Raw genomic sequence first — 27172 nt, forward strand, 5'->3', positions numbered from 1 at the left:
ATGCCCACACAAATCGCAGCCCGCACGGCCGCACATATGTGAACCTGGCCTAAAACCTAGAAGCTGAAACAAAACACAAACACCCCCCACCCCCCAAAAAAACAAAACAGGCAGACTGGATGGACCACTCAATCTTTTTCTCCCATCACTTTTCTATGTTTCTAATTTACACCAAATTTTGCACCATGCAGTTTTAGTAAATAACCCCCAATGCATTCTCTCCTGCTGGATTGTGTGATTTTTTTTTTTTGCTTCTAAAAATCTTTAACCGCTTCTAGACTGCCCTATAGGGCAGCAGGGCTGCACAGAACTACTGCTACAGGGCAGCAGGGCTGCGCAAAATCATGTATATATATATATATATATATATATATATATATATACATGATTTTGCATTTCCAGGTAGGGAACAAGCGTGCCGCCATTGGCGGCTATAAAAAAATTTCAGTATATATCGCCATTTGTAAACTCTATAACTTTTGTGCAAACCACTTAATTTACACATATTGGGATTTTTTTTTACCATAGACATGTCACAGAATACATTTTGACCTAAATGTATGACAAAATTTGACTTTTTTAATTTTTTCACTGGACATTTAATAGTCAAAAATATTGTTTTATTTCGGCCTTTTTTTAAAGCCCACAGGCGATCAAATACCACCGAAAGTTAAATTCGTGGGAAAAAAAGGACATAAATTTCATTTGGGAACAGCGTTGCATGACCGCGCAATTGTCAGTTAAAGTAACGCAACACCGTAACCCATAAAATGGCCTGGTCAGGAAGGGGTGTAAATCCTCTGGAGGGCAAGTGGTTAATAAAAATAAAGTAAAACAAAAAGAACTAAATTAAAAAAAGAAAAATAAAATAAAAGATGTATTGCATTCACAAAGGGGTTAATGAAGGAGATCAGTGCACAGCAAATCCCTTTCTTGCCAGTTCCATGACCCCCTGCACCACCCACTGTGCCTGTACGCTTTTAACATCTCTGTCAGTGACACCATCAGTTTCACTGCTCCTTCAACCTGAGGTCTGTTCTCCCAGAAAACAGCACCCATGTGTAGAGGGTGACAGGCAGTGAGACAAACATTGGAGAGGAGCTCGCTCCCTTGTGCACAGAGAATGAAGGGAAGGTGAAAAGTTGAGTGGCTACACTGTCCTCTGCCCCCCTCCATGTCCTCTGCCTCCCTGCCTGTCCTCTGCCCCCCTTCTTGTTTTCTGCCTCCCAGCCTGTCCTCTGCCTCCCTGCCTGTCCTCTGACCCCATGCCTGTCCTCTGCCTCCCTGCCTGTCCTCTGACCCCCTGGCTCCCCTCTTTCCCCCTGCCTGCCCTCTGCCTCCCTGCCTGTCCTCTGTCCCCCTACCTGTCCTCTGCCTTCCTGCCTATCTTCTGCCCCACTGCCTATCATCTGCCTCTCTGCCTGTCCTCTGCCTCCCTCCCTGTCAGTCTGCCCTGCTCTCTCCCTTCATTCTGCCCTGATCCCTCCCTGTCAGTCTGCTGTGCTCCCTCCCTGCCAGTCTGCCCTGCTCCCTCCCTGTCATTCTGCCCTGCTCCCTCCCTGCCAGTCTGCCCTGCTCCCTCCCTGCCAGTCTGCCCTGCTCCCTCCCTGTCATTCTGCCCTGCTCTCTCCCTGTCAGTCTGCCCTGCTCTCTCCCTGTCAGTCTGCCCTGCTCCCTCTCTGTCAGTCTGCCCTGCTCCCTACCTGCCATTCTGCCCTGTTCCCTCCCTGTCATTCTGCCCTGCTCTCTCCCTTCATTCTGCCCTGCTCTCTCCCTGTCATTCTGCCCTGCTCTCTCCATTCTGCCCTGCTCTCTCCCTGTCATTCTGCCCTGCTCTCTCCCTTCAGTCTGCCCTGCTTCCTCTCTGCCAGTCTGCCCTGCTCCCTCCGTCATTCTGCCCTGCTCTCTCCCTTCATTCTGCCCTGCTCTCTCCCTTCATTCTGCCCTGCTCCCTCTCTGCCAGTCTGCCCTGCTCCCTCCCTGTCAGTCTGCCCTGCTCCCTCCCTGCCAGTCTGCCCTGCTCCCTCCCTGTCAGTCTGCCCTGCACTCTCCCTGTCAGTCTGCCCTGCTCTCTCCCTTCATTTTGCCCTGCTCTCTCCCTTCATTCTGCCCTGCTCTCTCCCTTCAGTCTGCCCTGCTCCCTCCCTGTCATTCTGCCCTGCTCTCTCCCTGTCAGTCTGCCCTGCTCTCTCCCTGTCAGTCTGCCCTGCTCCCTCTCTGTCAGTCTGCCCTGCACTCTCCCTGTCAGTCTGCCCTGCTCTCTCCCTGTCAGTCTGCCCTGCTCTCTCCCTCCATTCTGCCCTGCTCTCGCCCTTCATTCTGCCCTGCTCCCTCCCTTCAGTCTGCCCTGCTCCCTCCCTGTCAGTCTGCCCTGCTCCCTCCCTTCATTCTGCCCTGCTCCCTCCCTGTCAGTCTGCCCTGCTCTCTCCCTCCATTCTGCCCTGCTCCCTCCCTGTCAGTCTGCCCTGCTCTCTCCCTTCATTCTGCCCTGCTCTGTCCCTGTCATTCTGCCCTGCTCTCTCCCTCCATTCTGCCCTGCTCTCGCCCTTCATTCTGCCCTGCTCTCTCCCTTCAGTCTGCCCTGCTCTCTCCCTCCATTCTGCCCTGCTCTCGCCCTTCATTCTGCCCTGCTCTCTCCCTTCATTCTGCCCTGCTCTCTCCCTTCAGTCTGCCCTGCTCTCTCCCTTCATTCTGCCCTGCTCCCTCCCCGTCAGTCTGCCCTGCTCTCTCCCTTCATTCTGCCCTGCTCTCTCCCTTCAGTCTGCCCTGCTCCCTCCCTGTCAGTCTGCCCTGCTCTCTCCCTCCATTCTGCCCTGCTCCCTCCCCGTCAGTCTGCCCTGCTCCCTCCCCGTCAGTCTGCCCTGCTCTCTCCCCGTCAGTCTTGCTCCCTCCGCCCTCCCCAGCTCCACTCCTGTGCTGGAGCCGTGCACTCTACTCCTGGTTTTACACCTGGTCCCCGGGGCCGCCTCACGGCCTCTTGCTGCTGTTTACTGAGCTCTTGTCCTGATATCACTCCGCTGGCATGAAGGAGGAGGAAGCCGAGAGAGGAGGAGGAGGAGAGCACTTGATCATTGTGATGGTGGCAGGAGGAGCAAAACCAGCAGAAGCAACAGCATTAGCAGAGCCGTGCTCTATCAGCTCCCTTCACCAGGCTCCAGTGCTCTACTTTTTTTTTTGCTCTTGCTGTGTGTTCTCCCCCCCTGAGCACCCTACCTACCTGCCTACCTACCTCTCCCTCCTCTCTCCATCAGGATTTACGACTTATGTAGAAACATACATTGCACTGAATTGGCTGCTTCTTCTGTGCGCCCCCCCTTGTTGATTACCCTCCACCCCCCCTCTGCCTTCTTTTAATATTCCAGAGATCCACCAAAAAGTACTTTGTCGGCTTTGCTGCACCCCCCAGTAAACTTTTTTTGTGTGATAATGCTGGGAGTGGGGAGGAGGGGTGAGGCCATGTGTGTGTGTGTGGTGTCCACCTAGTGATCGCACACTGACACTCAGCATGTGTGGCCACCTTGGACGTCCCGATCGTTCCTGGGAATGGATCAGAAAAGCTGGAGTGTGGAGAGAAGAAGAAGACGTGCTCATCTGCTGACAGCACCCTGGGGGACGAGTCTGGGGGCCATCCATGCACCCCAACCTGCCTCCTGATCCGGTGTAGCACCTTGGAGAAACCCCCCCAAAAAAGTGTGGGGCTCTGACAGGTTTTGTGGGTTTTTTTTTTTTTTAGTTTGGGAGGGTTTTGCAAACTTCTTTTCCAAAATAGTGTGCACGGGGACTAGCATGGGGGATTTCGCAGCCCCCGCTGCCTCCACCAACGGCAGTAGTCTGTGCATCAGCAGTGCCCTGGGCAGCGGCGGCGGCGGCACCGGCATCGGGAGTCACAGTGGTAATAGTACCCCTCCCAGCACTGCTGCCCCCAATGCGCCGAACAATAGCAGCAACGTGAGCATTCCAAAGCACAGCACCGTGGTGGAGAGGCTCCGGCAGAGGATAGAGGGCTGCAGGAGACACCATGTCAGCTGTGAGAGCAGGTACCAGCAAGCCCAGGCCGAGCAACTGGAAATGGAGAGAAGGGACACGGTGAATCTCTACCAGAGGACACTAGAGCAAAGGGCCAAGAAGTCAGGCACCGGCCAAGGGGCAGCTTCTGCCGGCTCTGCTGCGGCTCCGACTGCTGGGGCGGGGGGGAGCAAACAACAGCACCACCACCAGCACCACCATCCGCATCACCACCAGCAGCAGCAGGATGGAGGAGAGCTAGCGGGCAGCGGCGGCACAGCTGAGCACAGGAACCACACTCTGATCATGGTAAGAGGGGGAGCTAGTGGGCACTGGTGCTCCAGATGGAGGCTCATTGCTTGGCATCAGGGGGGGAAGGGGGTGGAGGGAGGGGGTTATCCCGTGTGTTTTCTCTTTTCAGAGCGGGCTTAGGGGTGGAGCTAAGAGAAATGGGCAATGCCTCCAAACTTTCCAACTCTTCACAACTTGAGGGAAGCCTGCTTTTGGCAGCCAATGAGCCTAGTATGATGGCACTGGCTTTTAATATGGCATGGGTTGTAGGCTACTTCAGTGGTTGGTCTGGGGACTTATATATGAGGATGGCACTTGCTTGTCCATGACATGGGTTGTAGGCTACTTGAGTGGTTGTTCTGGGGGCAGCTACCTTAGGCATATATATGAAGATGGCACTTGCTTGTCCATGGCATGGGTTGTAGGCTACTTGAGTGGTTGTTCTGGGGGCAGCTATCTAAGACATATATGTGAAGATGGCACTTGCTTGTCCATGGCATGGGCTGTAGGCAACTTTGGTAGTTGTTCTGGGGGCAGCTACCTTAGACATATATGAGGATGGCACTTGCTTGCCCATGACATGGGTTGTAGGCTACATTAGTGGTTGTTCTGGGGACAGCTACCTTAGACTTGTATATGAAGATGGCTCTTACTTTTCCTGACCATTGGCCGTAGGCTCCTTGTATAGTTGTGTTGGGGACAGCTACCTCAGTCCTATATCTGTAGGTGGCACTTTCGTCCTATAGTATGGGCTGCAGGTCTCTTGGGAATTAGTTCTGGGGACAGCTACTTTAGACTTATATATGAAGATGGCACTTGCATGCCCATTGCATGGGCTGTAGGCTACTTCAGTAGTTTTTCTGGGGACAGATACCTTAGATTTTTATATGAAGTTGTAATTTGCTCTTTCTATGACCATTGGCTGTAGGCCTCTTGTACAGCTGTGTTGGGAACAGCTACCTTAGTCCTATAATTGTAGATGGCATTTGCTCTTTCTATGACCATTGGCTGTAGGCCTCTTGTACAGCTGTGTTGGGAACAGCTACCTTAGTCCTATAATTGTAGATGGCATTTGCTTTTCCTATGACCATTGGCTGTAGGCCTCTTGTATAACTGTGTTGGGGACAGCTACCTTAGTCCTATACTTGTAGGTGGCACTTGCTTTTCAAGGCATGGACTTTACTTGTGTAGCTGTCCTGGGGATGGCAACTTTAGACTTATATTTGAAGATGGCACTTGCTTGCCTATGGCATGTGTTATAAGTTACTTGAGTAGTTGTGCTGGGAACAGCTATCTTATCCCTAAATTTGTAGAGGTTATTTGCTTTTCCTATGACCATTGGTTGCAGGCTTCTTGTATAGTTGTGTTGGGTACAGCTACCTTAGGCCTATATGAAGATGGCACTTGCATTTCCTATGGCATGGGCTGCAGGTGACTTGTGAAGTTGTTCTGGGGGCAGCTACCGTTGACTTATATTTGAAGATGGCACTTTCTTTTCCTATAGCATTGGCTGTAGGTTATTTGAAGTTCTACTGGGGACAGCTACCTTAGACGTATATCTGAAGATGGCATTTAGTTGTCCTATGGCATAGGCTGAAGATTAGTTGTATAGTCGTGCTGGGCACAGCTACCTTAGTCCTGTATTTAGAGATGGCACTTGCTTTTCTTATGCTCATTGGCTGCAGGTTACTTGTGTAGTTGTGTTGGGGACAGCTGCCATAGTCCTGTATTTTCAGATGGCGCTTGCTTTTCCTATGGCTTAGTCTGTAGGTGACTTGTACGTGTAATGTTGTTTTGGGGACAGCTTAGCTTCATATTTGTAGGTGGCACTTGTTTTTCCTATGGCATTGGCTGCTGGCTACTTGTGTAGTTGTGTTGGGGAAAGATGCTATAGTACTGTATTTGTAGTGTGTGTCTTGGAAGTGACAGCTGATGAAGGTCTTAGTGTCGATTTTGTGCCTTGTTAGAAAGTATCTGCTTCATGGTGGTTGAATGATGGTACAGACTGGCGTCCTTGATGCTTTGCTGTTGTGTAGTCCTTGGCAGGAAACAGTCATGATACTTCAGCTTTATCTCCTAAGTGGCTTAGCCTGCCTGAGTGCAGCACTGACTTGTAGACTGATCATGTAACAATGGACAGCTAGATTCCAAGTCATTGTGTGGGCTATGCGCTGTCTGCCATTAACCCCTGCACTGATCTCATAGCTCATTGCACTGAGCAATACATGACCTGGGAAACCGCAGATCATGCCCTTTACTATTTTATCACCCTAGCTGTGGATTTCAGACTTTTACTCTATACCCTCTAACATTGATGTGTGCTTCTCTCTGTGTGTGTATATATATATATATATATATATATATAATTTTTTTTTTTTTTAAATTCATTTTACATCTGAAAACACATAGATTATGGAAACATGGTCAGGGAGTTCGGACTTGTCATTTCAGAACTGTATAACCAGGATCATGGAGTTCAGAACTGTATAATCAGGATCATGGAGTTGAGACCTGTCAAATCAAGACTATGTAACCAGTGGATTAGTAGATTAAATCAAAAGGATATACGCTGCCATCAATGAAGATGGATATCTTTTACTAAATACAAATATATATACCAATAAAACAAAAAACACATTCAAATTATCTTTCTTGCAAGAGTCCTTCTTGCTTCTGCATGATCATAAATGTTTACATGTGATATATTATTATTGATTTGATGGATGCCTTTAGCCTTTTGACTTAATCTGCTGGTTGTTTTGTATCCATATTGATAAATCACCTGTAAATAGTGTTTACCCAGGAATAGGTAATCCAGATTGTATTTGTATATGATTTCAGAGCTATCAGAAAACTTACTACAGTCAGAAGGTTGAAGAACTCATTGACGGAACAGGTTTTAATTCAGTCCTGGGTGTTCATAGGAGCACTTTGGACCACATGAACTCTTTTAATTGATGGCAAATGTCAATGCTGCTTCACCTAACCTGACACTTTTACAGATCAGTAGTAGTAGCTCACTTCTTGACCTTGCATGCTATACAAAATAATACAAGTGTAGATTTAAACGTAAGGTCCTGATCTCTATAAATGGATATATTTATTTAATATGATTATTAGCATAATGATTCGAATATGGTGCATTTCTGATGTGAATATTAAAGGCTGCTCTTTCTTCCAGTGCACATGTTTGCAAGGCTCTGTGTAAGAGGAAAGCAGCATGCTAAATGTAGACAACTGGATTTTTGTGGTTAAATACAGTCATGAGCCAGGGAGGAGCTCTAGGCTGGGGGTGGGGTACAAGTGTAAAGTGTACATCTTTTGCTTCAGTAATCAGGACACTGTCAGAGCTGAGGCTTGGCTGTTTGCTGCTCACTTCTGAGTGGCAAAGTGTGTGTGTTGTGGGGGAGGGTTGTTTGCACAGTAGTGGCTATTTTCCCTCACTCCCTCCTCCTTCCCTCTGACTCTGATGCTGTTAGACTGGTAAGATATCTTACAGGAAGCAACCCCCCCCCCTCCTTTTATTTGGCTTCTGCTGCATTAAGGCAGAATCAGCCCTGTTCTTCCTTCATATAATGCTCTAAAGAGAAGATCATGTCTCCTCAATGCTTCCTAGCAGAGGGGGCAGAGTTTAATTCCAACAAATACCCTGGCTTTCCTTAATGTCGCCAAAAGAATAGGCGCAGATCACACGGTATACCACAAATATCAGGAAATCAAGTGAAGATATAAAAATCCTTTTTTTGATGGTTTAATTTTTAATGCTGAATATTAGTCCGCTTTATGCCCCAAGGTCTATAGACATTGTAACGCGGACTCTTTTTATTTGTCATGATGTGTTTAATTATACTATTCTTGTCACATTTCCCATTCGAGTGCAGGATTTCCATTGTAGAACACATGCTGAAAATGTTTTGTGTTGTTATACACATTATAATGGCCGTATTTATTAAACAAAATGTATCTGTTTGTATGGCTCTGTTTGCTTACACCTGGGTGCATATCCTTTTTTTTTTTTTTGTTATTTGTTACGGTGTTCTTGGTCTAACAAGCTTCGTCATTTTCCACAACATTCAAAGCAAAACTTCAAAGAGGAGCTTCAGCTTGTTTGAAAAAAATTAAAAGTCAGTAGCTACAATTACTGTAGCTGCTGACTTTTAATAAAAGGACACTTACCTTTCCAAAGATCCAGCGCCTCCCTCACCCCAGACAGTTCTTTGGCGGTCTTCGGGTCCCCAGAGCCAGCATGTTTAGTGTGGGAAACCAGTAAGGACTGCTTGCGGGTTCACAGGCGGCTTCTCACTGCGCATGCACGAGCCTCATGTCAGGGGTCCCTCAGCTTCCTGGCATCTGTGATATGTCCCAAGGGGTTGTAGGCAGGGAGGGGGGAGGCTGAACTTCTGATGGAATAGACTAGGTAATCCTACTGGAAGTAGGAGCAGGCAAGTGTACAATCCAAACGCACACGTTTGTGCATTAAAAATGGCTATGTGTACAAGTGGGCGCTGCCACGACTTTCATCTGGAACCGAACAGAATCAGCAAGGGAGGATTTCCCAAGGGGTTGCAGGCAGGGAGGGGGGAAGCTGAACTTCCGATGGAATGGACTACGCAATCCAACTGGAAGTGGGAGCAGGCAAGTGTACAATCCAAACGCACACGTTCCTGTGTTAAAAATGGCTGTGTGTATAAGTGAGTGCTGCCACGACTTTCGTCTGGAACCGAACAGAATCAGCAAGGGAGCATGTCACCAGCACACTGAGGATCACCATTATGGGTCCAAAAGTTTTAATGAACTATTACATAGTTACAGCAAGGCAACGTTTTGGAGTCTCTCAGGGCCCCTTCATCAGGCATGTGACCAACATCACAACGTCATGTGCCTGATGAAGGGGTCCTGCGAGACTCCAAAACGTTGCCTTGCTGTAACTATGTGATCGTTCATTAAAACTTTTGGACCCATATTGGTGATCCTTGGTGTGCTGGTGACATTCTCCCTTGGAAGTGGGAGCAGGTACCTACCAAAACTAGGTAACCCCCCCCAAAAAAAAAAAATGTTCAAAAAAGTTAGAAGGGGGGAGGAGGAAATAAAGCACAACTTCCCTTTTAGGGTGATGTTCTGCTTTAACTGTACCAGAGCACCACAAACCAAAGATTTAATTCCTTCTTAATATTTAAAGCAGACTCACCCATCCATCCATGTCTCTACACTTAATTTTGGTGAGAGATCATTTTGAAAAACACCCACCTAGCATTGCTAGCCACGGCCATCTTGAGTAAGGGTAGATGATTCATGTAGTATTTACTTCCTGGAATCCATCTGCCCTTAGCTCAGGCAAGCAGACTGGAGGGTGCTTAGCTTAGATGAAAGAAAATAAATGCCCATGAAGACTCCTAGGATTGTATGACATCATTTTGGCCTAGACCAGAAACCATAAAGCCACTGAAGAAATATAAAAAAATACTGAAAACAAGTAAAAATATTAGGCTTTCCTATCTGTTTACTAACCCTAGTAACATAAGGATTAAAATGAGTTAATATTGGTTGAGAGATTGAAGTTCCACTTTAAAGAAGGTAATATTAAAGTGGAGCTCCAGTTATTTTTGTAAAAATTTTAAGTCAGCGGCACCAAAAACGTTAGTAACAAACAGACACTTAGCTGTCCCTGGATCCAGAGGTGTGCTCACCCAAGGGGGCGCTGTTTACTGTCTTCGGTTTGGGGTGCCGGCATCTTAGCTGTGGGCATCCGGCTGTGACAGCTTGCAGCTTCACAGCCAGGTGCCCACTGTGCATGTGCGAGCCACGCTGCTCACTGTGATTGGTCCTGCAGTCTTCTGTGACCTGTGCCGTGTCCTGTATGACTGCAGGGAGGGAGGGGGGAAGGAGCACTTCCGCTCAGATTGCCTAGGTAATATCACCAAATGTGAAAGAGGAGGGGGGAAGGAGGCCTTAAAGCAAAACTTCCCCTTTTGAGCGGAGTTCTGCCTTAAGAAGAACCCCCAAGAATGGGATAAATCCATACATGTACTTTGGACCAGTTTGGCTCAAACAAATTATGCAGATGCCACCTCCATGTGGCCGATGGTGAATCTGTAATTTGCTGTTGTAGACTATGCAATATACAGCAAGCAGCTTCCTCTTCTGGCAGGTATTCCAGCGGTTTCCCATTGGTGTAATAAACCTTTACTTTGGGAAATGTAAGAACTATGCCTTGCAGTGGAGCTGCACCCACATTGCAAGGATTAATCGCTTGTTTAGATCTAGGGGACATAGAAAAGAAGATATACTTACCAATCCTCCACTCCTTTCCCTTTGGTCCACTTCCAGTGTATAGTATTCACCATCGGCCACATGGAGGTGGCATCTGCATAATTTGTTTGTGCCAAGATGGCGTAAAGTATGTGTATGAATTCATTTATCTGCTGAAGTTCTTCTTTAAAGCAAATCCAAACCCCAAGAACAAAAATTGATTGTAGTGTAGTGGATTAGTTTTCTTTTTTCTTTTATTTTATACTGGGTAATCCTGCTGTTATCAACCTTCTTGTCCTAGCTTGACGACCATGCTGAGCAGCGTTGTCTGCCTAGGAAAGGGAGCGTAAAAGGACTACATGACACCTCCCCATTACAGGGGGATGCACTTTGTACTCCACCGAGATAGCAGGAAACAAGGCTAACTGATAACAGTCTAGTGAGCACAGAACATTACCAACTCACAAGATTTCTGTCTGGAGGAACAGCTTTTTTTCACATTTTGAACAGATATAATAAAACATTTTAATGTTATATTTAAAAAACAAGGGAGCAAATAAGAGAAAAGTATTCTTAGTGTTTACAAACACTTTAACCACTTGCCTGCTGCGCCATGTCAGATGTACTGCTACAGGACGGCCTCACTGGACAAAATCACGTAATTATACGTGATTTTGCATTTCCAGGTAGGGGCGCGCACTACCCGCACTGCTATTGGCTCTTGAGGATGTCAATCACCGGGTCCCAGGCGGCGATTTTCGACCATGACTCTGTGATCATCGGGGAAGCTGAGAGGGGAGAGATCTGTGTGTAAACAACAAAGATCTCTCTCCTGTCAGCAAGGATGTGCTGCTTTCTGTCTCTGCACAGCAGAGAGATAGAAAGCAGAAGGTTTGCTTAGCAAAACACAACACAGTACACAATAAAAACACTCCCTAACACACAGTTAACCCTTTGATCGCCCCAGATATTAACTTCTTGCCCAATGTCATTAGTACAGTGTCAGTGCTTTTTAATAGTGTCACTGGAAATGTCAGCGGCAGTTAGTCAGTTCCTACCCAGTGTCAGAATGTCTGCTGTAGCCTCGCTATAAGTCGCTGATTGCCTCCATTACTAGTATAAAAAAAAATTAAAAATTTTAATATATATATATAGATAGATAGATAGTATTTTTTAATTCTTAAGGGACATTACTATTTTATTCACTATTTTGGAACTGGTTAGTGCACTTATTTCTGTATAATTTTTGATTGATTTATACATTCAAATTGTTTTGAAGGAGGTATATACACATTTGGTTTTGTAGCGCTGCACTTTTTTCACAATGAAAAAAAAAAAAATTCCAGTAACTTTACCATAGTTTGTAGACGCTACAACTTTCACGTAACCTAATTAATATACACTTATTGGGATTTTTTTCAGCAAAGACATGTAGCAGAATACATTTTGGCCTAAATTTATGCCAAAATTTTATTTTTAAATTTTTTTATTGGATATGTTTTATACCAAAAAGTCAAAGAAAAATTTTTTTTTTCAAAATTGTCAGTCTTTTTTTGTTTGTAGTGCAAAAAATAAAAAACCGCAGAGAAGATCAAATACCACCGAAATAAAGCTTTATTTGTGGGGGGGAATGACATAAATTTAATTTATGTACAGCGTTGAATGACCGTGCAATTGCCAGTTAAAGTAACGCAGCACTGTATTGCAAAAAATGGCCTGGTCAGAAAGGGGGGTAAATGCTCTGGAGGGCAAGTGGTTAGTGCTCTGGGTTCATGTACGTGGACAAATTTTGCTGTACAGTGTACAAATCAGGCACCCAGGAGTCACAGGTAGTGTGTTCATTCCACTGGTAGCAGCTAAAATCAATGACAGGTCTCGCCTGCATTGTGAGTTTCTTCTGCATGGCCATCAGGGGCCCATAGTGGTACTTTTATTTACCTGTATATATGTTAATTTTCAATAAAAATATTGAAACAAAAAAACTAAATCAATGACAGGCTGAAATATGCAGGGACTGTATATTCCTGTACAGAACTATATGCGTACAGGGATGTATGCCCCGAAGGTGGACTTTCCTGGGTCATATAGCCCTGCACTCTGATGTGCACACAGCTGCTGCATATTTCAAGTGTCATTGATTTTGAGTCTGCTAGCAGCGGGTTGTATGCACTATCTGTGACTACCGATTTTTACAATGTATGGACGAATGCATCCGTGTGCATGAGCCCTTTTGGTGTAAGCAAACCTAAAACAAAGACTAATGAAACCATAAAATGCTGCCCTTGTTTATATACTAGTATCAAATAGGAAAAAGATATTTATCTACAGTATATCCGACATTCATGGTGTTGTATATGTGTCTGGTATAGTAGCAATATTGCCTCTACTGTGAATGTAAGATTGTATACAGACATACATGTCGAATGTTTTTGCTTTGCTTTGCTATATGGAGCAAGATTGGAGAATCCATCAGCCAAGGCTATGTCATAGGACCTATGGTAATATTCCGTACTGTGTGCTAGCTACTGGAATGATTCCACCACCAGTGAGGCTTCCAAGCCTTTGTGTCCGGTTATCCCCTTGTCTGCTTCTCAGTTGCTGGATGTGGAATAGGAGGGGAGGAGTCCTGGGCGCGAGTCTATCAGACACATGTTTTTATTTTTCCCCTTCTTTTAAACAGGAAGCTGACAAGCTCACTGAAACCAAAGATATCACAGGCTCTAGGCACAAATATGTAACATTAGCAGAGCTTGCCGCTGCTTTTTAGGATATGTATCCATGTATCTGTCATTTCGAGGCCAAGCGTTTCAGTGCATTTTCTGCCCTGTTACGTACTTAAAACTTTATTTCAAAAGTGATTTCTAACTTATAGCTGATGTTTAAAATGCTTATTTTACTTTCCCCACTGCCTCCTTCACACTTATCAACATGCTAAGATGTTTAAATAAAACCATTCTGTTTTCATTTCACACAGTGATGTCATCACTGGGTCTCTGTGGTTGTCCATGCAATGCAGACAGATCAAGGCTGGTGGTGTGGGCCAGTAAGGCACTGTACATAGCTTACTGACTACATCACAGTGCCCTGTCTCAGTACTGGGCCTTTGATTTTTGTAGTATACGGTTGGCCAGTTCAGGATAGCACGTGTCCCCAATAAAGTTTCCTGCTGGTATTTACTGTCAGTATGGTAGGTAGCACATGAATGCAGCACAAAGGCTGTGTCACACCAGCAACTTTCTAGTAGAAACAAAACTTTCTAACTATTTTCTTTAGCAAATTGTTGGTGATTGTAGAGTAGAGATGACCCCAGCCATCCTTCTAAGGTACAGGTGTCAAACTGGTGGCACTCCAGCTGTTGCGGAACTACAAGTCCCATTAGACATTGCAACACTGACCATTACAAGGATCACTCCCACAGACAGAGGCATGATGGGACTCGTAGTTCCGCAACAACTAGAGGGCCGTCAGTTTGACACCCCCGCTCTAAGGGCTGGTTCACACCAGAACACAATGCAGAACGCACATTCCTTGCAATCTGCTGTGGGAGCCAATGTATTGTTAATGGCACTCCAAACACAGATTGCAAATGTAGTGTATTTGCAGGCACCAAATCGCATGATACCACAGTACCATGAGATTTGGTGTGGCACATATTTAAAAGTAGTACATGCATGCATTCTGGTTCCATTCAAATGAATAGGCAGAAAAATGCACTGCACGGGGATGCTCAGGAATCGCACTGGAAAATGGGCCGCATTCCTATGTGATCCTGGAGTGAACCGGCCCTAACTCATCTCTTGTACTTTTTACTCCAATGAACTGCAGGCCCCAAATCTTTGTTTATGTGAGTTGCAGGAGGGGAATGACCCGGCCCACAGAACATGGGAGTAGAAAAAGTGTGCAAGTTTGGAGTTCAGTTAGAGATGGCTTAGAAGAATGGCCAAGCTCATCTCTATTGCAGAGTTGCTGTTGTAGCTGGCTACAAAACTTGTCAATGCATCTAGAAATCCTTGGTGTGCCAAGCTCCTTAGTTACAGAAGTTAACAATGTTGCTTTTTCTGACCGACACAAAAAGTAAGTTGTGCAGCAGCTTGTCATGCATGTTTTGGGCTTGTAGATGTTTAAATGGGAGCACCTAAAAAATATGAGTAAACCATTTTACCAGGCGCTTCCATTTAAGGCCCTGTTTACACCTATGCAGTTTGCTTTTTGTCCGTTTTGCGGTGCTTTTCGCAGTTCATTTTGCATTTTTCTACACGTTTTTGATGCATTTATACCGCGTTTTGTTCAGCTATTTATTTTTTTTAAGTGAAATTTTTTTTTGCTGGGCAGATTAAAAATGCAAAACACGGCAAAAACGAACTACCATGCATTTCAGCATATTCTTCATTGAAATTGTAGCAAAAACGTTGCTTTTTGCTTTTCAAAAAGTCCCTGACCCTTCCAAAAACGCAGCAGCTCAAAAAAGCATAGATGTGAACATGTTCCATAGGAAATCATGTTAAATGGACTCTAGTTTGTTTCTGCAAAAAGCACTAAAAAAGCACATTGCTGTGAACGGAGCCTTAGTCTCTGGGGCCAAAAAATATGCGATTTACAAAAAAGCTCCTGTACTTTTTTGAGCTTGATGCAGCAGGTGACACAATGACAGCTACAAATTGCTGGAATCACTTTGACGTATGGACTTTTCATTGATGGTAATTCAATTTTTCCTAGAAACAGAAACTTCAGGAAAGCATTTCCACCATATAGCTAGTAACAAGCTAGAAAATTTGGGCTCTTCTTCACACCAGCAATCACAGGTTTCTGAATGAGCTTTGATGCGCAGTTACATGTGTTTGCAATGCATTTTCCCTATGCGTTTATAGGATCTTGTCTAATTGCATTTCCTTTGAGGTCACTTTCTTTGTCATTCTTCTTTGGGATTTTTTGTGTGCTGTGCTGCATTGCATTTATTCATGTTTACATGCATTTACACGCATTTGCATTGTGCAAAAAAGGCAGCTTGCTGTACTTTTTTCACTGCACTGCAATGATGTGAATTATGACGATTAGCTAACAGATTTTAGACTGTATGTTCAGTGGGAATGCATTGATAAATGCAACCCACTGCACCTGGTGTGAATGGCCCCCCAAAAGTGTAGCTGCTTCTATGGACTCTGGATTTGAATAACAGCAGATAACTTCATATGGTTACCCAAAGCAACCTTTCTTGGCCAGTTCAGTTTGATGATTCTGATTGTCACTGTCTACTGCATTTGTATGTTTATGCAGTAGGTCAGCGGTCTCCAAACTGTGGCCTGGGGGGCCAGATTTGGCCCTTGGCTTTCTTTTATCTGGCCCTTGGGACACTATTGTATCCACTGGTATGAAAAATGGGGCATAATTCCTTCCACTGACACCAATTATGGGGCACTATTCCTTACAATGGCACCAACAATGGGGCCCACTGACACCAAAGATTGGGTGCTATTCCTCCCACTGACACCAATGAAGAGGCATGGTTTACTCCCAGTGACATCTAGACCTTTTCTACTCCCACTGGCCACAGTCCAGCCCCCTCAAAGTCTAAAGCACCCTTTCTCAACCAGGGTGCCCAGGCACCCTGGGGTGTCTTGAGGTTTATCCAGGGGTGCCTTTGCAAAATGTCTACAAATTGCCCAAAACGTATATTCAAGCCAGTGGGTGGACAGGCCTGCCTTTTAGTTAATAAATCACCTCTAATGTTGGGTGTCCTACAAGTGTGGATGTTGCTGCATTATAAAAACTATTAGAATAGTTTCTCATATTTTAGAATGGGGTGCCCTTTTAGAATTATGGACACCCTATTTTAGAATGGGGTGCCTCAAGACTGTCCATAATTTTAAAAGGTGCCTCGGGACTACCCACACTTTTTAAAAGGTGCCTTGACTGAAAAAAGGTTGGGACACACTGGTCTAGAGGACAGTAAACTGGCCATTTGTTTAGAAAGTTTGGAGACCCCTGCAGTAGGTGATAGAAAAATGATATATAAAAGAACCCTTTTCAGTTATCTGCCTGTCTATACCAGAACAGTTGCATAATGTAAGCATTCTTAGTAGGGCGCTGTTGTGGAAAGTATCATTATTTGGAGAAAAGATGCACATAGCATTTGATACGTGTGAATGAAAAGTATTGCCAGGATTCTTGTTCTTTGTATTTGCTGTGACGTGGATTGTGCCTTTATATTCAGTTGTCTGCTCTTCTTTTATTGTAATGACATGAGCCTGTTTGTGGTGGAGTGGAATTCTTCAAGCTTCAGGCGGACTGTGTTCTACATGGAGAATGTGTTAAAAATCATAAACCTGCAACATGTTATGCTAGCTGACTGTATGCAATTGGCCTTTGCTCTATTGAGTCACACAAGTCACTTGTATTTCCTAGTTAGGGATCTATACGTTCATGTAGAATTCACAAGACATTCTGTCTAATCTGAGAGCCAGCTAAATCACTTATTACAGTAACATTGTACAGAGAAGTGACACTTGCTGCAGTATTTGCCTGGGAGGCAATCTAGAGTAACGACCAGAAATGTAACCATTGGTTAAAGTGCATGCAATTATTTTCTTTAGTAGCCTTTTTTCACTTGGTGCCCCGGCCAGCAACACATTTCCTGTCTTAGGATGTATTTAGACTTTCAGTTAGAGGGGGAAGGGCATTAAAAATGCTGGGATAAGCAATGTCTTAGTCCCCCTCAAGCATCCCCTCTTAAGGCCAGTTCACACCAGAACACAGTGCAGGAAAGCTGTGCTGTGCGCGTTTTAGTACTATGTTCAAAATGCACTGCACTTGCGATCTGTAGCGGGTGTCAATGCAATGCTAACTACACCACAAACGTAGTTCGCAAACTAAAAGCATTGGCCTGAACCAGATCACATGGTACAGACGTGGCAAATGAGGTTTAATGTTGATAAATGTAAGGTTATGCACTTGGGGGCTAAGAATATGCATGCATCATACATACTGGGGGGGGTACAACTGAGGGAATCAATGGTGGAGAAGGATCTGGGACTTCTGGTAGATCACAAGCTTAATAATGGCATGCAATGCCAAGCTGCGGTTTCTAAAGAGAGCAAAATCCTCTCTTGTATTAAATCATTAGGAAGACCTCATCTGGAATATGCAGTTCAGTTTTGGGCACCAATTTACAATAAGAACATTGGGGAACTGGAGAAAGTATAGAGAAGGGCAACCAAACTGATAAGAGGCATGGAGGAGATCAGCTATGAGGAAAGATTAGAGGAACTGAATTTATTCTCTCTTGAGAAGAGGAGATTAAGGGGGGATATGATCAACATGTATAAATATATCAGTGGTTCATATAGTGAACTCGGTGTAGAGTTATTCACCTTGAGGTCATCACAGAGGACAAGGGGGCACTCTTTACATCTGGAGGAAAAGAAATTTAATCTCCAAACATGGAAAGGTTTCTTCACAGTGAGAGCTGTGAAAATGTGGAATAGACTCCCTCAAGAGTTTGTTCTGGCCAGCTCAGTGGATTGCTTTAAAAAAGGCCTGGATTGTTTCTTAGATACACAGAATATAACTGGATACTAACATTTATAGGTAAAGTTGATCCAGGGAATATCCGATTGCCTCTTGAAAGATAAGGAAGGAATTTTTTCCCCTGCAGGAGAAAATTGGATCATACTTTGCTGGGTTTTTTTGCCTTCCTCTGAATCAAATGTGAGTAAGGATTATAACTTGTTTTTTTTGCTTGAACTGGATGGACGTTTGCCTTATTTCAGCCAGACTAACTATGTAACTATGTAAGTGCTATGAAATCAATTTGCATTGTGTTTTGTGAAGTAGTGCATGCATTATTTTTGCTGTGGTCCAGCACTACCGTATTTTCCAGCGTATAAGATGACTTTTTAACCCATGAAAATCTTCTCAAAAGTTGGGGGTCGTCTTATACGCCGGGGCGTCGTCTTATAAGCCGGTATACGGCGTGCTGAAACTTACCGGTGTAGCAGCAAGGTCTGTCTCCCGTGAAGATCTGTCCCCCTTGAAGCAACTGCGCATGTCACAGTTTTAGGCATAAGAAGCCGATCGCCGATCAGCAACATTAGCATCGAGCTGACACAGGTAACCCCTTTTCTGCTGCACTGCTGATTACACTTAAACACACCGCGGATCACTAGCCACCGCCGATGCTCCAGCAAGATGAATCAAAGATGCGTATTGGGGAGCATCATCGATCGGAGAGAGGACAGTTACATGGGGGGGGGATTGTGACATGGGGAGGACAGTAACATGGGGGGCCGTGACATGGGGAGGACACTAACATGTGGGGGGGTCAGTGACATGGGTGGCCATAACGTGGGGGGCAGTGACATGTGGAAGGGCATGACATGCGGAGGACAGTGACATATGGGGAGCCAGTGACATGAGGGGGGGGGACTGACATGGGAGGACAGTGACATGTGGGGGGGGGGGAATAACATGGGGAGGACAGTGACATGTGGGGGGGCCTGACATGGGGAGTACAGTGAAATGTGGGGGGGAAGCGACATGGGGGGGCCGTGACATGTAAGGAGGGGTCAGTGACATGTGGGGGGGGGTCATTGACATGGGGATGACAGTGACATTGGGGGGGCGGTGACATGGGGAGGACAGTGACACGAGAGGAGGCACTGACATGGAGAGGACAGTGACACAGACCATCCAAAGCTTATCTGTGCATCCAAAGTTTCTGAAAGGTCCACTGGATTATAGTTCCACCTGGGAAAACTAGAGGCAAGGGGGGTGACTTACTGTTCACTTAGAAAGGGAAGCTGCTCTTTATAAGGGAATTTTCCCCAGAGCTTAGTGAAGGAGGTGACTTTCATTTTCCAATCAAGTGCAAGTAAAAAATATTGTTGTTTTTTTTATTTAACTTTTCCTTGAATGTCATTGGGTATTCTTTGAAAAGTTAAATTTCATCACATTCACTGCATTCCTGGGGAAAATTCCATTTCAAAGTGCTACTCTCCTTGGAAAGTGAAAAGCCTATTTGGCTTTAGTAAATCCTCCCCAAGATGTCTGAATCCTCATTTCTACTCTCCCTTCTTTTTAGGTATATGGATGATGGCACAGTATTTAAAAAAAAACCCACACATCTAAGTACCTTTTTTCATAGTCAGCTGTCATGTAACCCACCTCTTTCCCAGCCTGTCTGCAAGGAAACATAAGCAGGAGGAGCTTCTAGGCCTATGCTGCTGGTCAAAGGAAAAAAAAGTAATTCATATCAAATAAATGTTTTAAATTGTCATAGTTTGCATGTTCTTCCTATGCTTGCATGGGTTTCCCCAGTTTCCTCCCACACTCCAAAGACATGCTGGTAGATTAATTGGCTGCTGTCTAAAATGGCCCTAGTATGTGTATGTATGAATGTGAGGTAGAGACTTTAGATTGTAAGCTCCTTAAAGGCAGGGACTGATGTGAATGGACAATATATGTAAAGAGCTGTAAATTGATGCTATATAAGTATCTGTAATAATTAAATTATAAATAATACTAATATGTATTTCAACTCAAAGCTTTATTATTTTGGGCAAAAACATGGTGTGGACTATCTAGGGCAGGGGTGGGCAACCTGTGGCTCTCCAGCTGTTGCAGGACTACAAGTTACATCATGCCTCTGCAAGTCATAGCTGTAAATGTCAGTTTTGGAATGTCTTACAGGACCTGTAGAGTCATGATTGTAACTTCAGTTCTTTTCAATACCTCATGGGACATGTAGTTCTACAACAGCTGGAGAGCCACAGGTTTCCCACCCCTGATCTAGGGGTAGGTTCTGCCAATCACAGCCTGTTTCACCCCCCCTAGCCCCTTCCAGCTTGTGTCTATTGTTTGTATTTGTTTAGAATTACAGATAGGTGAATCCTCCATCAATCAACATGTAAAAAGCCATCCCCGTTGTGTTTTGCTGTCTATTGGGCATGGAGGAAGAGGGAGGGAGTGGGCTGTCATTTATCCGGAGTATTTATACCCACACGTGTGACTCTATAGTCACATAAGATAAGAAAAAGGAAGAGATAAACAGCTTAGAAAGAAATTGAAACTGGAACATGATCAGTAGATGTGGCAACAGCTGGTCTGCACAATCTCAAGCTGCAGCGGGGACACAGACAAGGAGGGAGGGGCAGTGAACAGCAGAATCAACCAGGTTATTGCAGAATACAGAAAACTAATACCACCACCATAGTGACTGATTGAGTATGAAAAGCATGTAATACAGCATGTACTGGCAGTTTTTAATGTGAGTTTAAAGTCACATTTCAAGCTGGCCACACACAGTTATTTTTTATTATTTCATTTGAAGGAAAAAAGTGAACAGATTCCACCATCCACACAAATGAAGTGGATGGAGGTATCCCCCCCGGTCGGCCAGCACCCGCCTCTGTCAGACTACACTGATCATCGAAGGGTGCAGCCACTGATCAAGAAAAACTTTCCAACATGTCCCTTCAACAGAAACTGATCAAATGATGGTCACCCACTGATTGAAGATCAGCCAGGCCCTGCTAAACCTGCAAATCTTCTATCAGTTATTGGCCAGCTTTTCTCTCCCTGACGGCCTTTTCATTTAGTTTATATTTTGGAGAATGCAGTAGGAGAAAAACTAAAAGGCAAGGGTGAACAAAGCTGTGTTAGGTTGATTTAACAGCTAGAGTTCCTATAATAATAAAGAAAACCTGTTAGCAATTAACATCTACAATTATGTAAGGCTAGTCTCTACATTAAAACAAATGGGTACAGATTTACAGTGCTTAGAAGTCAATTTCTAAAACTGTATGAGTTGTAACTTTGTTCACAAAATGTTTTCAGCGAAACATTCAGTTCTCATAAACATATTACATAAATGAACAACCACTGTTTCTTAACACAGAATAGTTATCTAACCATTATTTAAACTGCTGCTCCGCCCAAAAGTTATATTTTACTTATAGACGGAGGCTTGTAGGCAGTGTCAGCCCCTGGCCTCATATATTTTGTATGTTCCAGCAGACAGATCTCCCGGCCATAATTTCTGACTCTGTTCCTGTCCACCTGGGACTCACCATATCCTGCAGCCCTTGCTACATTCTCTGTAATCTAAAATGACAGGGAGGGTGAGGACTTCTCATTATGGCCACAGCAGGTATACAGACTCAAAAGCCCAAGAACAAACATCTCACCAAAGTATAAAAAGTTGTCCACTCAGCATCTACCAAAAACTGAAATATTCTTTTTGGGGGGACTGATCCTTATGCTACTACAAGCATTTCTCATTACTCATTTTTTTCTTTTGACTAATTACTTACCAACATGTAGAATGGGTTAATTTTCTTCTCTGCTAATAAACATCCCATAGACCCTAAGAAATAATGTCATTCAGGGACAGAGGAAGAGGACATCCTATGTAGGGTATTTTGGATGTTAAAATGGTTGTAAACCTCAGACATGAAATTTGAACAAAACATATCCCTCCATAGTGTGTACTTGTCTCAATTAAGAGCACTAAGTGTCATTTCTGTCTGCTGCTTCATTCCTCTGCTATCAGCATGAATCACTTTCTGACAGGTTTTCCTGACACCAAGAGAAAAATTGTGACAGGGAAGGGACCTCCAGCAGAGTGACAGTATCAGCTCTGTTCTGGTGAGCTGTGTGAAAGGGGATGTGTCCCTTCCCTCCAATGAGCATTCAGACATTCTTACTAAGCTTTGCAGAGTGCAATTTCAGTTCTCTGCCCCCTTTTTTCTGACAGCTCAGACAAGCTGCATAAATTCTGGACTTTGAATAAATGTAGAGAAGCGATAACTTCAGCTAAACAGGTACAACTTTTGTAGGAGGATTTGTTTCATCTCTGTGTATCACCTGATGTATATGTAAGAATTTACAACCACTATAAAGTGTATTTCCTGTTTTGTAATCTAAGCTGACAAAACCCTACTATATGTGTTTCCATTCATATGGCATATCTAAAAATAATTTAAAACATTATTTCTTACTTTTTAGATGTTTTATTGTGCCAACTACAAGTTACACAGTGAGTCAGTCCCCACTGACAAAGAGGAAAACACTGAAATGCCCCTCATTAACATACACTGCAAGAGTCACAGCTTCTAGATCTTTAACCCCTTGCTCAGACAAAGTTCAAATCTAGTTTACAGCAGATAATGAGATCTGCCAGCACAGTAGAGACAGTGTTAATTATGGTAAACATCTCCCCAGCAATTTCAAAATTTTACACAGAAATGATTATTATTATTATTATACAGGATTTATATAGCGCCGACAGTAATGAAAGCTAAGCAGGATTTTTCAGTCCTGGAGTTTACAGAAGAGTGCATTTTTTAAAAAAATATGTGTGAATGGGAACATGTAATAAATATAAAGTAGGCATTATTCTGATTTGGTTACAGAAGTGGAAAAATATGTTAAGGTTTCTGCAAAGATTAGCAATAAATGCAAATTTTGACCATATGCAACTTCCTATTGAACAGCGAAGCTGTCCATCACAGTGACAGAGGGGCAGGCTAGCTCTCAGCTTCACCAGATGTTGGAATGTGCATAGGAGAGTGCTTCAGGTTTCATGGCTTGCAGAGCCTTTGAGGAGATGTTTGGAGATATATGCAGGTACCATTGGATGCCTGCATGTTAGTCATGTATCCAGTTTAGCATGTTTTAGAAGGTAGTAGGTTTACTTCTAAGTGGAACTGAAATGTTGACTTTCTTGCCCCAAAGGCTCGCTTTTCCCACTACATTCGTAATAAAAAGAACAGAGTTTAGATCTTAGGTTTCAGACCTTTGTGGTTCTCCAGCTTTAGTGTACATCTATTTTTCCAAGTCACTTTGGGTCAGTATTGTGTATGTGCTACTTGGCTGCATAGAGTTTGGTGGGCTGCCAGTACATAAGTGAGTGGCTGGATCTAAAGACTGTCCTTTGAAGCCTATGCAGCCATTGTGTGCAATGTCGGGCCCTGCTTGCTCGGAAAATTGTGCTACATGGAGCAATTAAACATTCTGATCCTAGATCTGTACTTTTTTCAATTATGTATCAGGGGTTGGGGACTACTAGAGGTAAAAAAAAGGTAGAAATGAAGTACTACTTTAGGTGTAAACCTTAACTGAACAACATTTAAACTACTCAGAGACAGCTTCATTCCCTCTTGTTCAGCCTATGAACTGAATAAGAGAATATTATCCAATTTTCCCATCCATGCTAACTGCAGCTGCTGAATACAGTGGTGATAATGAATAGTGACTGCATTTGATAAGATGCAGTCCCCGTTAGTCTCATAATTTTTCACCTGACTTTGCCCCAAATCCAAGCCATCTATGGACAGTCTCACTTTGATAAAGCACAGGGTACAGTACTGCCCCAATTTACATCACCGATCTTGTCTCCAAATATCACCCAAACCGTACTCTCCGCTCCTCACAAGACCTCCTACTCTCTAGCTCCCTTGTCTCCTTCTTCCATGCTCGTCTCGAGGACTTCTCCAGGGCCTCCCTCATCCTCTGGAACTCCCTACCCCAACCTATCAGACTATTGCCTACTCTGCTCACTATTAGGCGCACTCTGAAAACCTATCTCTTCAGGGAAGCCTACCCTGCCCTCAGCTAATACTGGAATCCTCTACCCTTCCAACCACTCCATCCCCCACAGTTACTACCTTTTGAACCACTATCCCCTCCCTCCTAGATTGTAAGCTCCAAGGAGCAGAGCCCTCGAATCCCTCTTGTATTGAACTGTATTGTTACTGTACTGTCTCCCATCATAATGTAAAGTGCTGAGCAAACTGTGGGCGCTATATAAATCCTGTATAGAAATAATAATACAGTAAGCCATTCATATCTTTGGTGTAGCTGTATGCAGCACCTGTGGCTACTGGGAAGGAAAAACACCCATACTTTATGTCGTATGACCTTGGGTGGTAATTTTTCATGAACCCAAAATAATTCACATCTTATTTAACTCTATAGCAGCCTTTCTCAACCAAGGTTTCGTGGATCCCTAGGGTCCCTCCAGTGCTTGTTGGGGCTCCCTGACCTGTGGCTGATTGACATCCCATCTGATGGTGCCTGGATATTTTAGTGTTCAGTACCACTTGGCAGAGCCAGCCACATGACACCAATGATCTTTTAGGCTATCTTGAAGGTTGGCATTCTAACCACCTCTGACCTGACCACCAATATAAAGAGTATTTTCACACTGAGCCACATGACTTAATTTTAGCAGGAGTTCCCTGAGGCCAGAAAATTATTTCAAGGTTACCTCCGGGGTAAAAATGCTTAAAAGAGGCTGTTCTATAGAGTCAGTTCACTGCAGAATGATGCATGTATTTGTTACTGGGCATTATATGCACATCTTTATAATGGAAATGTTATTTCATTTACTAAAAGTCACAGTGAGTGTTTGGAGTGTGCGCACACATGAATGGCTGACAGTCAGAGAACACTGCAAGAGGCGTCCCAGTGATTGCCTGCAAACAAGCCATTTCTCAAACCCCTCAATGTGTGCCACCCTACTTCTTTGCAATTTAAATTTGCCCAGAGCTTAGCTGGCAGGCTGACTGCCTACCAACACTGTATGCCGTCCTATTGTCCCACTTAAATATATCATCCATGCTGTAAAATACAATTTCTGCATAAAGATCCTGCATCAGATAAATCAGTACCAGAAGTAAAGAGAACCTAAGCTCAGGATGACAAACAGACTATAGCTATGTACCAGAAATAGACATTTGCCGTGATCTGACCTGAGAAAACCTTCCTTGCTTGGATTCCAATTGGTTGCATTTGCTTTTTTGCTCTGTGTTGTGAAATAATTTCGATAGCCATTTGTTTATTTGTTACGTTGTTCATCCTAAATACTTTTCCGTTGTTTGAAATGTGCAAATATATGGTTCAACTTACATATGCAGACATTCTGATTGCGTGAAGATGTCTTCAACGAAATGAGGCCACTTTAATTGCAATAAACCCCGTTTAATGTTTCCTCATCTACAGGGCTTACATCTGCTTCTCATTTCATTTTACCGTTTTCCATATTAACCTCAGTGCCCCCTATCTACTAGAAGTTAGAAAGTGAAATGAATGCAGTTTGTTGTCTCCTTCACAGATCACCACTAGTGAATAGCCTAATACTCCAAGCCTACATATGAAACTTCCTCTTGTATCTACCAAAACATAGAGATAAGCCAGGTAGTGCCCGGGACTAGTGTTACTTTTAAATATCTTACAAATGAAAGATTTCAATTCTTGTGTATGTGTAATGTGAAGATGTATTTGTGCAGATAGTAAATATTGTGAGCTTTTTTCTGAACTTCAGGAAAATCCCTGCACTGCGAGGGTTAACTTCTTGTTTATGTTTAGGGGACTGGGTTCAGCAGTTACCTAATCCTCCACACTGCTAGACTGGTCACCTTTGGCTTTTCTCCCTTGCACTCTGGCAGTCTAAATTCCTGTGGCAACATCAAGACCAGTGCAGGGTCCATAGCCCTTCATTGAAAGTAAGGACAACGAATGACTGCTGAAGCACAAAGAAGTGCTGACTGATGGGGAGCAGAGGATTAGGTAAGTAAAAGTGTTTCCCTGTCCCCTAGATCTAAACGAGCAATTGCAGTGTGAGCTTTAGGCCTGGGTTCACAATTATATCGCATGAGATTCACACAGGAACCGCACCACATTCCTGTGCAAATCACATGCGAATTGTGTGCGGTGCTACTGGAGCCATACATTTTGTATGGCTCAAATCACACTGCATCCGCACCAAAAAGGTGCAGGACCTTTTTTTTTGTCCACACTAGAATCGAATTGCATGGGTATTCACATCCACGCAATCCGATTCTGCACATCGCACCACATTTTGCAAATCGATTTCGGGATGCTAACTTAACATACACACATGTAGCAGTTTGTATAAACTGATTGTGTACTGCTCAAATCACACCGCATCCGCACCAAAAAGGTGCAGGATTTTTTTTTTTCTGCACTAGAATCGGATCGCATGGGTATTCACATCCACGCAATCTGATTCTGCACATCGCACCGCATTTTGAGAATAGATTTCGGGATGTTGTTAATTTAACATACACACCCGTAGCAGTTTGTATGAATGGGGTGCGATTATGATGCGGTGCGGAATTCCAACAGAAACCGGAAGAAGAAGAGAAAGAAGAAGAAGAGAGAAGAAGAATTCCAGTCCGCTATTATATTTGACATTAAAAAGTTTTGCGGTTGCAACAATGTATCTATTTGTATCCGAAAAAACCCATCTGTATCCGAAATGGATACAAAGAGATGCAATGTTGCAACCGCAATACTTTTTAGTGTCAAATATAATAGCGGGGCTCTCTTCAGGGACAGAAGTAATTAAATGCCGGCCGTAGACGGGAAGAAAATCGGCCGATTTTTTTTACTGTTGGTGGTAACGTCGGCCTATTGAACGACTGATTTTTAATTTTTTTTGTTAAAAAACCGGCCGGTTTTCTCCCCGTCTATGGCCTGCATTATTTACAAAAAATAATCTGGTAATGCATGACATCTGTTAGTTTAGGGCATTGAAAAATTTTGATTCTATAATTCAGTGCTCAAAATCCTCGGCCCTTCTGTGTGATGTGTGGCCTGCTGGTATAGT

The 27172-nt window shown here is 44.0% G+C and overlaps 1 protein-coding gene across 1 annotated transcript in view; it reads left to right on the plus strand.

Annotated features, from left to right (window-relative positions):
* The first annotated feature begins 3091 nt into the window (after positions 1 to 3091).
* Positions 3092 to 27172, plus strand: part of MAML3 (mastermind like transcriptional coactivator 3) — a 483261-nt gene continuing 459180 nt past the window's right edge. Inside the window, exon 1 of the mRNA XM_089693893.1 lies at positions 3092 to 4314. Within this exon, the coding sequence (XP_089550019.1) occupies positions 3787 to 4314 (528 nt within the window). The 5' untranslated portion in view covers positions 3092 to 3786. The remainder of the gene's footprint in view (positions 4315 to 27172) is intronic.

The sequence above is a fragment of the Staurois parvus genome, unplaced genomic scaffold, assembly GCF_062004578.1.
Source record: "Staurois parvus isolate SC_StPar_1 unplaced genomic scaffold, SC_StPar_1.0 ptg000639l, whole genome shotgun sequence".
Taxonomy (NCBI): Eukaryota; Metazoa; Chordata; class Amphibia; order Anura; family Ranidae; genus Staurois; species Staurois parvus.